The sequence below is a fragment of the Ictalurus punctatus genome, chromosome 5 (genome assembly GCF_001660625.3).
Source record: "Ictalurus punctatus breed USDA103 chromosome 5, Coco_2.0, whole genome shotgun sequence".
In the NCBI taxonomy this organism is placed as follows: Eukaryota; Metazoa; Chordata; class Actinopteri; order Siluriformes; family Ictaluridae; genus Ictalurus; species Ictalurus punctatus.
Window position 1 is genome coordinate 30,464,830 of NC_030420.2, and position 17,764 is coordinate 30,482,593.

General features: G+C 41.5%; 1 protein-coding gene across 1 annotated transcript in view; it reads left to right on the top strand.

Annotated features, from left to right (window-relative positions):
* Window positions 1-17,764, top strand: part of plxna3 (plexin A3) — a 194,902-nt gene that overhangs the window by 83,988 nt on the left and 93,150 nt on the right. Inside the window, exon 6 of the mRNA XM_053680416.1 lies at window positions 16,269-16,392. Within this exon, the coding sequence (XP_053536391.1) occupies window positions 16,269-16,392 (124 nt within the window). The remainder of the gene's footprint in view (window positions 1-16,268; window positions 16,393-17,764) is intronic.

The following is a 17,764-nucleotide window of genomic DNA, read 5'->3' on the forward strand; positions in this document are numbered from 1 at the left end:
TGAATTCTGGGGTACGGGTGAAGCCTGTGATATGTTCGTGATGTATCCGTGGGAGGAAGAAGATGTGTGAGCATGCAAGCTAGGAAAGGTTTTGACATACGTGTGTGTGTGTGTGTGTTTGTGTGTGTGTTTGCGCTCCTTAACCAGTCGCGGTCTCGTAGCACAGAGGATACGCTGGCCTTGGAAGCATCTTGAATTATTCTTGAAATATTTATTTATTTTTCTCCCCTCTTCTATGCACGATATGTGGATAAAGTGTCTGTGTGTGTGTGTGTGTGTGTGTGTGTGTGTGTGTGTGTGTGTGTGTGTTTTCCGTCTTCTACACCGAGCAAAACCGAGCAGTCAGCAGTCACGTCTCTTCTGTTCAGGCAGATGAAGTTATCCAGAGGTGGATGAAACCCGAAACATCACAAGGCCGGTCGCAGGAGCACGATTGTTCGAGTCCTACAAACTTTTCTCTTTGCCTCGCTATCCGTCCCCAGCCCGAGCGCCATACCTTCTTCCTCATGATAAAGATCTTTAATTAAGATGCAAATCTAGGATTGATGGAATAATTAGCGCGAGTCTGCGCCGCGCCCGTCGGAAAATGACATTTGTTTGCATATTAATGCCATATCCCCAGACTTTCCGTGACCTCGTGACAGCCAGCGCGCGACACAATTAGTGGCACATCAAGCAAAACGAGAGCGAGAGAAAGATTTTTAATGGATAACTCGTTCCTCGTTCCTCAATCACACTGGGGTTTTTTTTTTTTTTTTTTTTTTTAACGCTTACGAGAGTTACGAGGTGCCTAGCATCAAAATACGGGAAGCAGAGATGCGGGAGGGGGGAGGGAGACATTCGACCTGCACCATGTTGCTCACAGCGTCGTGCCCTGCTGGTCTTTCTTTATACACACGCAGATGACAGACGCATGAATAGGGGCGGAAAAAAGGAACGAGTAAGTGAAATGGGGAAGTGTGACGGCGCATTCATCTGTGGAACAGACAGGTCACAAGCTGAGAGCAGCCTGAACGCAGGAGGAGGGAGAGAGAGGGAGATGGATGGACAGATTTACACAGATGGAGAAAGCATTTAACCCTCATGTTCTGTTCTGGTCCTCGTGAACCATTTTAAAACGTTACTAAAAGTCACAATTTCAGCACAACACCTCATTCCGTGTTCACATCGCAACCCTACACTTTTAAGGAGGGAACGGGACCCGACCTGTCCCTGGAGTGGGACCCGAACGGACCTTTTGTGCATTTACTAAGCAACGGGAAGCGGATGTAGCGTATCTTTTTTAAAAGGCATTCATGAAGTAAAAATTAGACCGTAAGGTCAGTCGTGCATTCAGATGAGTTTTGGAAGGTACACTGCAATCGCGTTTCTAGATGAAACATAGTACAAAAGGCATGAAGGTGCCACCCCATTGACAAGTAAAGGTCAAGGTTTAGTTCTTCCACTTGATGTACTACTGAAATCAGATTTCTTTCCACTCGGGTTCACTCGCATGAACTACCGAAAGAAGACCGATTCAGCACTTGTGGTTGCTAAGCGAAGAATAAAACGCAACTGCGTGTAGCGTTGTAGGAAAATAATCAGCGATGCGGTGTTGTCACCTTAAACTTAAAAAAAAAAAAAAAAGTTTCTAGAATGGCACATCCTGAAGTGCGATGAATTACTACTGTATTCATTAAAACACGACACACTGTACTTTTTATCCGTTTATCGTTTCATTCAATGTTTGCAAGTCATGTTTAATATATAGTCGTTCCCTCGCCGTCATGTTTTTTTCCCCTTTCTCTTGAATTTATTAAAGTGCACCTATTATGTTTTTGAAACGTGCCTAATTTTGTTTTAAAGGTCTCAGACGATAGATTTACACGCACCCAAGGTCAAAAAACACTTTTAACGTGCTCATAATTTAAACTGCAGCGTTACCTTTTTCCCCCCCAGTGTCACAAACGACTCGTTAAATGATTCGTTCTAAAGTATTCGTTCCAAACTCCTCCTTTCAGAGAGTATACCCTGCTCTGATTGGTCAGATGTCCCCGTCTGTTGTGATTGGTCTACTGCTGTCAGCGAGCAGCCAATGAAGACCGGAGGCGGGGCTTTTTGGTGCAAACCTATGTAGGTTAGTACAGGAAGTAAAGTCTGGAATCACTAACGAGTCGTTTCAGCTTTTCAGAATCGATTCCTTCTTTTGGGAGTCGATAACTGGAGACGGTACACCGGGAGACGGTGTACACATTATGCATTTGTTTTTAGGAAGAAAATGAGATATTAAAGCCTTTTCTTATTATTGTAAATACATACTTTTGTATGTATGTGTGTGTGCGCTTTAGTGTTTAGTACGTTTGCCTCACACCTCCGGGGGTTGGGGGTTTCGAATCTTGACTCCGCCCTGTGTGCACGGACTTTGCGTGTTCTCCCCGTGCTTCGGGTTGGCAACCCGTCCACCAAGGCTTCCCCCTCCTTGTGCTCCGAGTCCCCTGGGATAGGCTCGCTGCACCCTGTGCAGGATAAGCGGTATTGAAAATATAATGTGATTTAACGTTTGTATGATATATAAAATCTAAAGACACAGCTCGGGTCAGTGTGACATCCAGTGCTCAGAAGTAAACAGACTATGAAGCTGTCTTATTTTAGACATGAAGGTACGTAAACATTTCGGTCTTTTGGTTGGAAGTCTCAAGGGCGCAGCGTTTGAACATGGGCACGTGTCCGTGTTTGTCACCTCGCATCTCAGCAAGATTTAAAACTCACAGTTGGGGTCTGTTTTCAGCAGATGTTCAGGTTATGTTCCAGCCTGGCCACTTTTTGATATCATGAACGCCTGAACCTTTCATCGTTGCAAATCCGGTGCGTGGTTTTTCCTCTCGTCCTACGTTTCTCATACCAAGCACTTATGTTTTAAAGCGGAGATCATCAGATGAGCTTTCAGATACACGAGATACGGTGACGATGCCGGGTTGACAGGATGCCAGGCTGCTTGTCTGGCACTGGCGGTGTGTATATTTGTTCGTGTGTGTTGGTTGGGTGGGGGTGTGTGTTGTGAAGCCTCTTTGCTGCTCCCCCGGGGACATCACCACACACTGTTGCCATGAGAGATGGCTTTTTACAAGTGTGTGTGTGAGAGAGAGAGAGACAGAGAGAGAAAGACAGAGCGGAGGGAGGGGCAGGGAGGTGGCTTTGACCTGTATATCTCTCTCTCTCTATACTCCATGTTGTCTTGGCTTTGTGTTCAGTTCCCCCAGGGCTCTTTAGTCTCCAGCCATCGAGTTAGCCAAGCCAGGGCACACACACACAGAGAGAGAGAGAGAGAGAGGGGGGTGTACAGAGAGAATGAGGGAGGAGGGTGGGGGGAGACAGGGGAAAAAAAACAAAGTGCACCCTGGGAAATGGTCTGTGTCCATGGCAACGAGGGGAAAGTGGAAGATGGATTTGCAGTGCGATTCAAAGCGGTCCCATTTGGAGGGTTTAGCGGTGCTACTGTGCAAGTGTGTGTGTGTGTGTGTGTGTGTGTGTGTATCGGGGGGGCTTACAGGGTGTATGTGCAGGTCTGTGCAGATGCAGTTATCAGGACTCAGGAGTTTCTCCTTGTCTTCATTAATGTTCTATTAGCAGCTCAGACTCATAATGGCTGCGCTCAGTCCACCTGGCCCCAGTACTCACTGCGCACACACACACACACACACACACACACACACACACACACACACACACACACACACACACACACACACACATATATATATATATATATATATATATATATATATATATATATATATATATATATATATATATATATATATACAGTGCAGCCTAGTGTGGCTGAGTGATGATCTTCTGACCGCAGCATTGGTGGAAAGTAACAGTTAGTCTAAAGCAGTTCACTTGTGTGGGAAAGGACTTGGGGTGTGAAAAAGGAATTTGTTAACAGTAGTGGAAAATGTAGCTTTGTAGGTAAACTTTGCAAACCTCGTAAATGTGAACCATCAGAAAACAAAAGCAGGCAAGGCTGTGATCTCTTGTTCCTGATCAAAATGAAAACAGAAAAGCTGCTAATTATCAGGCAGCACTTAACACGCATCCACACACACGCACACGCACACTATTCTCTTAATGCTGTTTGTGTTTCGCAGTCACCAAAGTCCAACGTTGCTTTTCTCCACAATCACATCCCACCAGGACCGCGCCCGTAATCTCCTGACCTGTGCTTCCTCCTGGCGAAACAGAACAAAAGGGAGATTGAAAATGTTCTTTCGCCACTGCTCGGCTTTAAGATGCTGTCAGCTAGGCTAATACACGTGCGTATTAATAATGAAATAAAACCGAACGTTGTATGATGGTATGATTTTAAAGGGTGCTGTTAGATTCTTACGCAGTGTTGAACGTAGGAGCAGAGCTTTATTCGGGTTTTTGTCGATTTCCAGAAAAACTATGCGTCGGGTTTAAACGTTTAGCGATTTCATGCACGGCGATGTTAAACACACTGACCAGCTCTGTTAAAACGTTCCGCTGTCGTCGTGATCGGTGTCAATGATCCGCCGGCTCAAAAATCGAAAACGTCATAACCTTTCACTCAAAAGTGTTTACTAATCTGGAAAATCCAGAAGACTGGTTCTTGAAACAGATTTTTTTTGGATAGGTTTAAAGAGAGTGTGAGAGGTTTTTAAAATTGTTTGTTTAGTCAGTTGTGGACACCAAGTCACATGGTGTGCTACTGCCCCCACTAATTGCGTCGGTATTGCAACATGTAGATGCGTCGTGTAAATTTCTGAGGATGTGAAGAAGAAAAGTAGGATGCTTGTAGCAGCCATCTTGGGTGTGTATAGTTAACGCAAGTATAATCCAGGCTTTACTGACCGTTACAAATGTGCTGACACTGGAGACTCCTTCCACAAATGCTAAAAAAAAAATCTGCTTAAAGAAAGCTTCACCATGGCAACAATAAAGGTTTTTTTTTGTTAAATAGCTTAGATTATTGCAGCGTTTCCATGGTATACCACTACCAGTCAAAAGTTTAGACACACTCATTCTTTATTATTTTTCCCCCACATTTTAGAATAATAATAATAATAAAGTCATCAGAACTCTGGAGTAACACAAATGGAACTATGGGAATTATGATGTGATTAAAAAATCCAAAAATAAATCAAAATAATTTAATATTTTATCATCTTCAAAGTCCAGAAATGTATTCTTGGCGTTTTCTCGAGCGATTTCTTGAGGAATTTCCCCGAGATGCTTTTTAAACAGTATTAAAGGAGTTCACGCCGACGCCGGACTCTTATCGGCTGCTTTTCGGAACATTTCGCTCAGAGTCGTCCGTTTAAAAAAAAAAAAAAAAAGGTTTTTGCAAATAAAATGTTACTTTTCTAATGAAAGAAACAAATACGTCGGCACGATTATATTTTTGTCTACGACGCCGATTTCACACATTTAATCACAAACCTTCAGATCCAAAGCTTTTTAAGATCATGAGAAACATTCCAGTTGAGTGTCCACAAACTTTTGACCGGTAGCGTAAGTACCTGTGAACAAGCTTGATTACACCAAGCTCCAGCGCAATTGTCAGAGATGCTTTTATATATATATATATATATATATATATATATATATATATATATATATATATATATATATATATATATATATATATATTTTTAAATGATCAACACCAATCAGATTTTAACAGCACCGTGGTATAAGGAGCAATGAACAAGGTGAAATAGGATCGCAATTACACCGGATGCAAGTGACACAAAAAAAGGTTTGCACTGGTTAACAAGATGTAATGAGACGGGTGACAACAAAGCATTGAGAACTGGAAGGAGGTGCAAACACTGATCAGAGGTGTGGGCAATTAAATAAGAGCTCTGAAAACGAGAACACAGTGTTTATTACTTTTCTAAATCAGATGAACCAGATCAGTAATAATAAGAATAATACAGGTAATAATATTATAAGAATTTTATACCACCAGCATGTTGAATTCTGAAATCTGGTTGGTCAGAAGGTGACCATGCTGAAATCTGGTTGGTCAGAAGGTGTTGATGTTCTGTAGGAGCACCTCTGATGTAGTTTCAGACACATGACAAATCACAGGTTTATATTACTGCACTCGTTCTAATACTTTAATGCACACGCAATGCCGGGTGCTCCTATTACAAAATAATCAACTGTGAAGTTGTGACAGTAACCCATCAGACCACATCTCACCACCCTGTCAGTGACTATGTTTACATGGACAGCAGGAATCTAATTATTGACCTTATTCTGAATAAGACAATATTGTGATTAAGGTGTTTACATGAGTTGCTTTCAGAATACTCCTTTCATGTTCAGGTTTTACGTGTTATAGAACATAGATGGATTAAGGTCACACGTCATTACGTCGCCGCGCCACGCCGTCCGACGTTCCCTCCAGAATTTCACGTATCGACGTACAGTTCGTCTTCGTTATGGGAGCGTATACAGTTTTGGGTGTTTTATATTTTTAATTTTACGAACGCTTCAAGTGCGGTTAATTATTAGTCGTGCTGTACGTTCAAATAGACGACTGCTTGATGCCGCGGGCTGCGTCCCAAACCGCGTACTTACCTACTATATAATAACTGAAACACATGTATTTCGCCTACTATATACATGTATTTCTCCTACTATATAGCAGGTAAGTACACGGTTTGGGACGCAGCCGTGCTCTCTTGTTTGCCGTCAAACGGTTGAGCGCTGCCGTGTGTGATCGTGTCCTGTCGCAAAATGCGGCGAAAACTCCCACACGACGTTAATAGTGTGTTTAAGGTGTGTACATGTCTGTAATGCTCATCATTAATGCGAGTAAAACAGGAGTACTCCACACGTCTTAATTTCATTTGCGTTTACTTCGAGCATGCCTTTAGTGGGATTAAGGTAATAAAAAATCGCTGTTTACATGCTAGTTTCTTAATCAGAGTATCGTCTTAATCGGGTTCCCCCCGGAACATAATAATTATAATAATTCAAAAATCGAAAAATCTTGCAATTAACTTGGTGGAACTAAAGTTACAAAATGAAAGTGAAACAAAATTAGCACACGAACATACATTAAGAAACAGAAAAGCTAAAATACAATGGAGAACATAAACTCTCAAATGTCGACAGATGGCTTACAGTACATTAATTGATTCAACTTGAGCTCCTCATTGCTGATAATGAGGTCCTGAGTTTAACAGGATAAGAACAAAACCTTTGCCTACATCATTTTAGGATTTCACGTCACATTCGTGAAGTAGACCAGCATTTCCAAAAGGAGGGTTCTCTGCGTTCTCTGTGTGTGCGGAGGAAAATTCTTTTTGACAAGCCGGAAAAAAATACATGGACATGAATTTTCTGCATTACGCTCAGACCAAAAAAAGAGAAGACGCATTTTATATGAGGGCAAAGAAGATCAGTATAACACTTTGACGGATAAAGAAAGAGATCAAGAGAGTCAACAATAAATCTGTTGTTTGTTTGTTTGTTTTGTCCTGTTTTAGCTGTAACTTAAGATTTACAATAACGTAAAATAGCCAAATCATTTTAAGCGTACTTCAGGTGAATCTGGTAACATGAATATCTAAAGTTGTGTGTGTGTGTAAATCACAACACTGTGTAAAGTACATTATGAGAGCTTATTCATTGCTTTCTGAGAACCTTTGCACTAGGCAACCTCCACTGTACAGCATCTTAGCTGATATATCACGAGTTCCTTTCTGTGCCAGTCTTGAGCAGGTACCAAAATCTTGGGGTTGGTCTTAAGCCAGTAACCAAATCTTGAGGAGGTTACCAAATTCTGTGTTGGTCTTACGCCATAACAAAACCCTGCCATTGGTCTTGAGCAGGTACCAAAACCTTGGTGTTGGTCTTGAGTAGGCATCAAAACCTTGGCGTTGGTCTTGAGTAGGCATCAAAACCTTGGCGTTGGTCCTAAGTAGGTAACAAAACCTTGGTGTTGGTCTTGAGTAGGTAACAAAACCTTGGTGTTGGTCTTGAGTAGGTAACAAAACCTTGGCATTGGTCCTAAGTAGGTAACAAAACCTTGGTGTTGGTCTTGAGTAGGTAACAAAACCTTGGTGTTGGTCTTGAGTAGGTAACAAAACCTTGGTGTTGGTTTTGAGTAGGTAACAAAACCTTGGTGTTGGTCTTGAGTAGGTAACAAAACCTTGGCATTGGTCCTAAGTAGGTAACAAAACCTTGGTGTTGGTCTTGAGTAGGTAACAAAACCTTGGTGTTGGTCTTGAGTAGGTAACAAAACCTTGGTGTTGGTCTTGAGTAGGTAACAAAACCTTGGTGTTGGTTTTGAGTAGGTAACAAAACCTTGGTGTTGGTCTTGAGTAGGTAACAAAACCTTAGTGTTGGTCTTAAGCCACTAAAAAAATCGTGGTGATGTTCTTGAGCATTACCAACACTTTGAGCAGATACCAAACCTTGGCATTGGTTTTAAACCAGTAACAAAACCTTGGTGTTAGTTTTGAACTGTTGGCAACGTTGGTTTTGAGCAGGTACCAAAACCTTGGTGTTGGTCTTATGTCTGTCTCAAAATTCTGAGCAGATACCAAGCCTTGTTGTTCTTGTTTTTAAGCAAGTGCCGAAACCTTTGTATTGGTCCAGAGCCAGTACCAAGACAGTACCTTAGACGTTCAATCAGTGTTGAAAACTGAAATTGCTGAAAGACTTAGTTGCTCCTGTGAGTAAATTGATGAACATTCACCTTTTGGATGTTTTTGATCTCAGATGACTGACAGAAACTCACAAAGAAGTGCAAAAAGTAAAACAGCATCTCATCAATATGCCTCACTCACAAATAATCAGACCCAAGCAGACGATTGACTCAGAGACAGTTAGTCCTCAGTATTTATCAATTAATGCACTTAATCGATCCCTTCTCTTCCTCATTCTTTTCTGAGGAACTTTGGAGAGCTTTTGTATAAAGTTGTCAAAGATGGGTGTGTTTAGAGTTTGTCTGAAAGAAATTTGCAAGTTTTTTTTCCCCTCCATTTTGATTCTGGTTACTTAGGAGTTTGAGGTGGCCCAGTGGTGTAATAAAGGAACACTTTATAGCCTGAAGAGGAATACTGTGCTGTTGGGACATAGCCGGCCACTGATCTAATGTGAAAGACAAGAAATTAGGGAGCGTAATTGAATTCTGGGAACTTGAATTGGATCAGGTGGATGAGAGCAGAGGAGGTCTGAAGGAGGGGAATGGCTCGGTTCAGAAAGATAGTTATACAGCTGTCCTTCCTGGGAAACGATTGGGTTGACTCGGGTCAGGCTGTTGGGTAAAGTGTTTATCTAGAACTTGGACTGAACGTTATTACTCGTTTCTGTGTCTCTCCTGTTCCTGAATACCAGCTTACACACACACACACACACACACACACTCCATCCAAAGTTTTTATAATGGAAAGTACTAAAGTTTCTGTCTTCTGCTTTCCTTCTAGTTAAATATCTTCATACTGCTAATGAGCTTCTCTCGTACGGTGTGGTTCCAGGTCCAAACCTATCTAACAAAGGAACTAGGGGCCTCCTAAAACTATGAGCAAGCCTTGTTGGATTTAGATTGTCTTTGGACCTAAGCTTTACAGGATGGTAGCTCACCAGCAGTAGGGCTGGAGATAACCAGGATATATACTGTACTACCAGGGGTCCCGACTCCAGTCACACAGGCTTATGTCCTTGAAGTTTGTCGCTCCGAGAGACCTTCGACAACGTTCTTTTTTTTTTTTTTTTATCAGAGCGGGTTCCAGAGAAAGATCTTTAAGAAATTAGCGACCTTTACAAATCCAAAGAACCACTAAGCAACCCATTTTCCCCCCTAAGAGTACAGTTTGGAATTTCTCTTCCCCAGACACTTCTAATCCAACTATCCAATTATCAACCCCTTTTGCTCCAGGTTGGAACTGTGAAAAACCTAAAACTGTAGATCAGTGATTCTCCAGGAATAGAATTGAGACCCTTGCATTAGAGTCCAATAAATGGGCCATTAGGTAATGGAATTTCACTTGTTAGGAAAAACTGCTATATAATATGCCCTCCAACCTTTTTGGTGGTGGAGGGTGGGGGAATTGTGGAAGGTTAAATCTTTGCTAAATTTGGTGAAATTATTTTAGTTCGCTGCGCTGAAGGAATCTGTATAGGTTCATGTTGAACGGAGAGATTACCTATCATTTTTAAGTGTCTAGAAAGGAAAGAACCCTTAGTTAGCTATTCAAGCATCTCCTGAGAAGACTTCATGTACTTGAGTATGACCATAACCGTCATCCATATTAACATCGCACCTGGCACCTCACATTACTAAACCATCAGTTTTGAAAACCAAAATGTCTGGTCTAAATTAGTTTGCTCTTTAATTGTGTCTATAGTGTTAACATAAATATAAAATAAAATAAACTTTTTATCATACTATTTGCGTATTGATGGTGCGCTACATCTTACCCGATCTCCCTGTGTGAACTACTCACACTAATAGTACGTGAGGTTTCAGACTCAACATTACTGATTGACATTGACTCGATTTGAACAGTCCTCTATCCATTATTGTTCCTACTGCTTTCAGTCAATATGAAGACCAAACTTTTACTGGCTTACATTATTGAAAAAAAATGATAACAAATGATGAAATAAAATCCGTTCTTGAAAACCATTTGAACCCCCCTGTTTATTGAGCTCACTGATCTTTTTAGCGACCTTCAGTTCCTCAGCGGTAGGTCACAGTGGTGGTGTTAATGTTGTCACTGGCATTTTTCCACATTAGCAGCAAGCAATGACCCCTCGCTGGGAAAACAGGCAACCTCAAATTAACTAAAAACGAAGGTTCCCTTCAACTTGTGATGCATTAGGGATGTTAAAAGCAAGTTTAATTTAAAGGTCTGATGAATGACATCATGTTACTCATATTACTGAGAATAGTGCTGCCAGTCGTGTGTCTGTGCTGGAAAATCTTGAACTAGGATTATAAATGATACCAAACATTTTATGGTATATCAGGATTTGACTCATTTGGTATAAAATTAGGTTTGTTTTGAACTAAGCGTAGATGAAACTAAACCCTGACGGGACCTATATATGTTTATGTAAGGATTTATGCACTTGAGAATTTAGTAGACGTGTAATGCAATGCCACTATCTGTGTCTATGCCTGTATCGCCTCCAAATATCTGCATTTGGATTCAGATTTCAAGTGGGCGTTGCCTAAAAATGAATCCCCCCCCCCCCCCCCCCCCCGAACCTCAGCTACATCATGCTAGTTCATGAAAAGTTTCAACTTGAGATAAGCATGGTAAAACGACACCCTGACCAGGCATTTACTAAGGATGAATGAATGAACGCTGTAAATGCATGTTAATGAATGTCTTTTTTTTTTTTTTCCAAAACGCTCCACTTCTGACTGTTCGCTCACACTCGAATGAAAGTAAAAACCTACTTTTTAAAACTTTTCTGCTGCCTCTCGAGGGATCCCAGCCCCAGTGTGTGTCTCTAGTCTCAACCACATGTTCTTTGAACCTTTCCCGGTTCAAACCTGAATAGTACGTCTCTTATTCATATTTGTATAGGACATATCTGTTCATTACAAAGACCGTATTCATTTATAACATTTGCATTTATAGCATTTGGCAGACAGTCTTATCCACAGTGACTTGCATATATCTAATTTATACAACTGAACAGTTGAGGGTTAAGGGCCTTGCTCAAGGGCCCAGCAGCGGCAGTTTGGTGATGCTGGGATCTGAACTCATCGCCTTCCGGTCAGAAGACCACTGCCCCTACCAATGCCCCTACCACTGCCCCTACCACTACCTCTATCACTGCCCCTACCACTACCTCTATCACTGCCCCTACCACTACTCCTACCACTACTCCTACCACTACCCCATCACTGTTCATACCACTGCCCCTACCACTACCCCTACCACTGCTCATACCACTGCTCCTACCACTACTCCTACCACTACCCCATCACTGTTCATACCTCTGCCCCTACCACTACCCCTACCACTGCTCATATCACTCTTCATACCACTGCTCCTACCACTGCCCCGACCACTGCCTCGACCACTGCCCCTACTGGGTTACATCACTGTATAATTTTTGTAGGGCATAAACATTTCAAATCCAACACTAATGTTTTTCTTTGCTGTAACTGGAGATGAGAATACAGTACCTGTTGGAACCAGGAGAGGAGATGGTGAAATATGTAGACCGAGACTGATCTAGGTCACACTTCGTTTGCTAATGTCATCACCAGCATTTTCTTTCTGCTTTAGCGTCTGGAGATGATGATCATGCCACTCTGGGAGAACAGCAACTTATCACAAATCACATTAGTGCTAGTTCACCAGGAAGTGGAGCGGAGTGTAATTGGGCGAAATCTCATTTTGCGAACGCGTGGAGATGAGGCGGTTGATCTTTGAATGTGGATGAACGTACAGACGCGTCCTGACTGCTGGTTTCCTTTAATTAAAAACATTCCTTCCTCAGACATATGGATGTAATTAGAAGTAAACAAATCATTAAAGAAGTGCACGTCACGAGTGGAAAATCGGCAGCCATCAACAGTATCAACAACGCTTTGACGCCCCGTGGAAAAAGCAGCCGTAGGGAATAAAGAGGAGGATATCTGAGAGACAATGCCAGATTCACCTGCGTTTCACCTTCTTATGTGGATCTTCATCAGTCGTTTCTGCGTAGTCGAGTGGGAAACATAGCGCATTTTGTTGGGTGTCTTGCATCTTGTCTGGCGCTCCGACTTTTTATTTATGGATTTGAACGCCAGTCTCAAATTAGGACACGATCCATTTTCTCCACCCACAATTCAGTAGCAATGTAAAAAGCCAGATTTATGTAAATGGAGGATTTCTATCCCTGTACCTCGTCCTATTTCCAGTCGTGAATAGCGTTTTCAAAGTGTTATTTTCAATGCATTATTTTCAATGCATTGGTATCAGCTGATCATTTTGTAAAAGCATAGCTGTTAAATATCTGCCTGATATTTCAGCCTGAACTGATGATGCATACCGTACATCAAATGATAGCAGGAAAACACGAGCCGTCTCAAATCACACACCCGTCTACCATTCAAGACGTACAAAAATACTGTAATGTCTTTAAATTAGGGTCTAAGCCTGTATGATGCACTGCATTCACTGAACAAATGAAGTCTGGCAGGTTGGACCGTTTCATCATGAACCACAGAGCAGAAGGGGAGGGGCTTGTCCCTGGGCCAACAATTTCCTGAACGTTACGATTCGAAGATCAATATGTCAGACTTTCTGCGTCTTCTGAGAACCTTTAGAGCATTTAGCAAACGTCCTTATTCAGAGCGACTTCCCGGTGTGCTTTGTAGTCGCAAAAACGTATCCTCGCTCTAAAGAAGAACGTTTTCTGTATAATGTTGCGAAATAAACTGTTGCTGCAACATTTTTACAACATAGAAACATTAACACATCAATGTTGCAAAAATAACGTTTCTGTAACCTTCTGAAAACATCTTCGGACCCCGACGTTGATTATTTTCCACTACCGGTGCGTCACGATGTGTTTTATTCCTCTTATACCATAACAATTTGCCAACAATGACTATTATGTTTCTATTCATTATAGAAGGGCATGTCATACTTTATATCTGTTGGTAGTTTAATGTTAGTAAGTTCCTGTTATCACTCACGTTATAGTAGCTATAAACAGACATTCTCTGTCCAGACTGTTAATAAGACTGCTGCTGTCATGTTACAGAGAAACTGCGAACGCTAAACTCGTCCGTCCTGAAGATGTTCCTGTGGTGGAAAACTTAAAGTTACAGCTTTATCTCCGACTTCAAAAAGCACTAACACTGGAGACTCCTTTCCAAACATCCTAAAGAGACATTTCCTCGCAGAAAATAAACAATCGCCATATAAAGAGTAAATCGCAGCTAGAACTGCTGTCAGAGCTGCCGTTATAGAAAATGAACACCTTCTGACTAAGCTCGCTAAAATAAGATCGGTATGGAGTACAGTTCCAGAACCGTTTTACCCACGAACATTTCATTTTCCATTTTCCGAAACGTAACAACCCTCTTATTTCCAAACCCGCTGGCTGTATTAAATCACCGTAAGCCATACGAGAGACAGCTACGATCTCCAGTTGGATTCTGCTTGTGAAAAGTTTATATCATGCATGGTTCTTAGTTTGGTACTAAGTGCGACATGGCTCATTACCCACTCATAGTGCATGTACCTCAAGCAAACGGACATATTTTCATTGCGACGTCAATGAACCTGATTGTTTTTATCCCGCCATGTCCATATTCCTTAAATAGAACAATAAAAAAAAAAATGTTAGAATTGTCAGACAGACATAACGTGTTGCTGTTGGCTTTAAAAGTTTTATATACTGCCGCATCCTGACTCAAGCGCCATCGGACTTTAAGTCAGCCGAAACTGCAGAGACGGAATATTTCCGCAGTATGGATTAGATTAAAATAGAGATTGGCTGTAAGCCCTGCAAGTGAAACAGTAAATATATACACTATGTGTTGATTCAGCACTGGCTGTCTCTGCAGTGCGACTCCCATTTTTGTGCTGTTTGCATCAATCTTAAAAAAAAGTAATAAATAAATAAATAAATCATCAGCATACTTTCATACATATTCGAATTTGGGAACTTGTTGACAAAGTGATTGATAATCCAGGTCTCAGGCGTATCGCTCACGTTTCGGAGCAGCTATCTGGAACCATAATGTCGCCCTGTGCTTTTATTCTGCATATGTTATGAATAGAGATGGTCAGATTAGCCTGTGGCGTCTCTAAGCGTATGCAGGGAGGAAAGTCGATTTGCAAGTCATCAGGAACCTCGGTCCAAACCGACACACACACACACACACACCATCACATACGTCCTCGTCAGTTCATCTGCCTAGCACAAACGTGTACAACTTCTAACTCCAATTAACACGTCTGACGAACGTGCCGGCGTTATGAATGTTTTAATATCCGGCTGCCGCTCGGCGCATCTGCTCTCAGGAAAAACCCGGGCCACTCTCTCTTACACACCAAGAAAGAAAAACAAAACACGAAACATGGATGTGTATAGAGAGACGCTCGCACTGGGCCGCTTCATAAAGATTACAGCTCTGGTCCAGGCTGGAGGTTTTCGCTTGGGTGTTTGGTTTTAAATTCAGGGACTAGTGTGGAAATGTATAAATTGTACTTTCAGACAGGAAGCTCGGTGAGATTAAGATTCCTATTGAGTAAGTGCATTTAATGTGTAACGTTATTAACATAACTATCCCAGTAATAACCGGGGCACTTGATAAAAACATTGCTTGCTGAGGTTATAGCTGAAGCAGTATCTATCTGAAATGTTCGGGAGATCGAGAAAGCAGACTTGCGTACAGCTTGGCCAAAGAAATTAAGGAATTCAAACTGAATCTTAGTTAGTTTTCTACGTTTCAGTCCTGGCGCCAGATCACAAACGGTGCGTACGTTCGATTTCTCAGGTTTTCTGGGTGTTCTGTGAATGTTCTTACGTAAAGTTTCTAAAGATTCTTGCAATATTTTTACTGTCGTTTTAAAACATACATTTGATTATTTATATTTATTTACCGTAATTTATTATTTTTTTTTCATCATTCTGAATACATCGTGAGGCTATTTTTTCCCCCTCCTCCTTTCATTTTAAATGGACGCACAACAGCCGAAATCACATGCACCAAAATGAAATATTACCCATTTAAACAATCCAACAAAAATAAAGTAAAATAAAATGATCAGTGAAACGTACGCCGAACATCCGACTAAAATCACATGCACGAAGAATAAACGATAAAATAAACTGAATGAAGCGCAAGGGGAATAATACACATTTAAAGTAAATGAACTCAAATAACATGAAAACATGAATACAATTGATGACATTTATTACAAATGATCAACTAAAAATACTAAAATAAAGTAATAAAAACTTCAATAAATAAACAATGAATAAAATAAACCTGTAGCAGCGAGTCAAAACCATTGACCCATGGAAAACCCTAGACCCCCGTCCCCCCTGCTGTAGCGTTCGCCTGTACAGCCTAACGATGGGGGAAAAAAACGAATGCTTTTGTAATCTCAAGTAAAAACAATTTTAGAAGAATTCTTACTCTATATAAACAAAACCCCACTTTGAATACACGCAAAGCCTTTAATTATAGTGTTACTGTATTGTGTAAACATTGGCACATGTTTGATCCCAGGTCACATGTTTTCTGGTCTAATCCACACGTTGCGTTTTGTGTTCAGATGCTCCAGGAAGGAAGCGTGTCAGAAATGGGAGCTGCCGCAGCACTTCAGCACGGAGCTGAAGCAGTGTGTCGACATCACCGTCACCCCCGCGAACATGTCCGTGACCTCGGCCTCCACTCAGGTGACGACACGTCCTTCACCGCCTCTGATCGCGCAGTGCCCTTTATTGTGGAATTCATTTTTCAGTCGCTTAAGCAAGGAATAAAACACCACGGAGCGTGCCGATATAAACTTTGTGATGCGGCCATGAAGTTATGAAGTTAATGTCACCATCATGAAGTCGATTACTTTTGTTTAGTTGACCCCTCCCCCACAACCCTGGCCAAAAAGCCAACACAACATATAGTTCCCACAAACAACATTCAGACCCAGGAAGGTAACAAATAAAAACTTAAAATCTGCTAAAGGAATGAACTGCAGTAGTTTCCATTGTTTCTGCAAGTCATTCCCTGATGACGGGGCACTAAAGCTAAAAGCTGCCTTACAGAGAAATCTCACCGATGGAACCTCAAAATAAATATGGCTGTAACAGCGTAAACCGTATGCCATGCTTTTTGTTTGCAACCGTGCTCGTGGATACAAAGGAAGAGTGATCTCGTATATAAAAATACTCCGGTGTATCCGTATTCGCAGCGAAAGCTGCAGGCAAGCAGTCATTTGATAGAGATCACAACGAGAACTGCTTCAAGCATTTATTATGAACCTTAAACAGAACTGAATGGAATCCAGTGGTTTTCCAAGTTGCTTTTTTTTTTTTGAAGCGGGCATGTAGGAAATACCATCATAATCTAAAATAGGACAAAACCAGTGCTGTTATTAAAATTAAAACCCAATATTAACTTTAGTTAGTTAGTTTTGTCATTTGCTGAGTGTGAACAGTGGTGGCTCAGTGGTTAAAGGCTCTGGGTTACTGATCAGAAGGTCAGGAGGTCAAGCCCCAGGATTGCCAAGGTACCACTGTTGGCCCTTAACCCTCAATTGCTCAGTCGTATAAATGAGAGAAATCGCTCTGGATAAGGGCATATGCCAAATGCTATAAATGTAAATTACACTGTATACAACCAGAAAATTATGGCAGTGGTTAAGACAAGAAGTCTTAACAAGTCCTAATAAGTGGTCCAGGTTGTGAGTTCAAATCCTATCATGACCAACCTGCCACTGCTGGGCCCTTGATCAAAGCCCTTAACCCCCAACTGCCCAGTATGAACAGTGGTGGCTCAGTGGTTAAAGGCTCTGGGTTACTGATCAGAAGGTCAGGAGTTCAAGCCCCAGGACCACTGTTGGGCCCTTGGGCAAGGCCCTTAACCCTCAATTGCTCAGTCGTATAAAAATGTAAGTCACTCTGAATAAGGGCGTCCTAGGGCCAATTTACTTTTAAAAAGTAAAAGGAAGGGCATTAGTACTAATATTAATGGTGCGCCCTACAAGGTGTACACTATACTTGGTACATATGGATATCAGTAAAATGCATTCTGGTTATTTCAAACTTATTT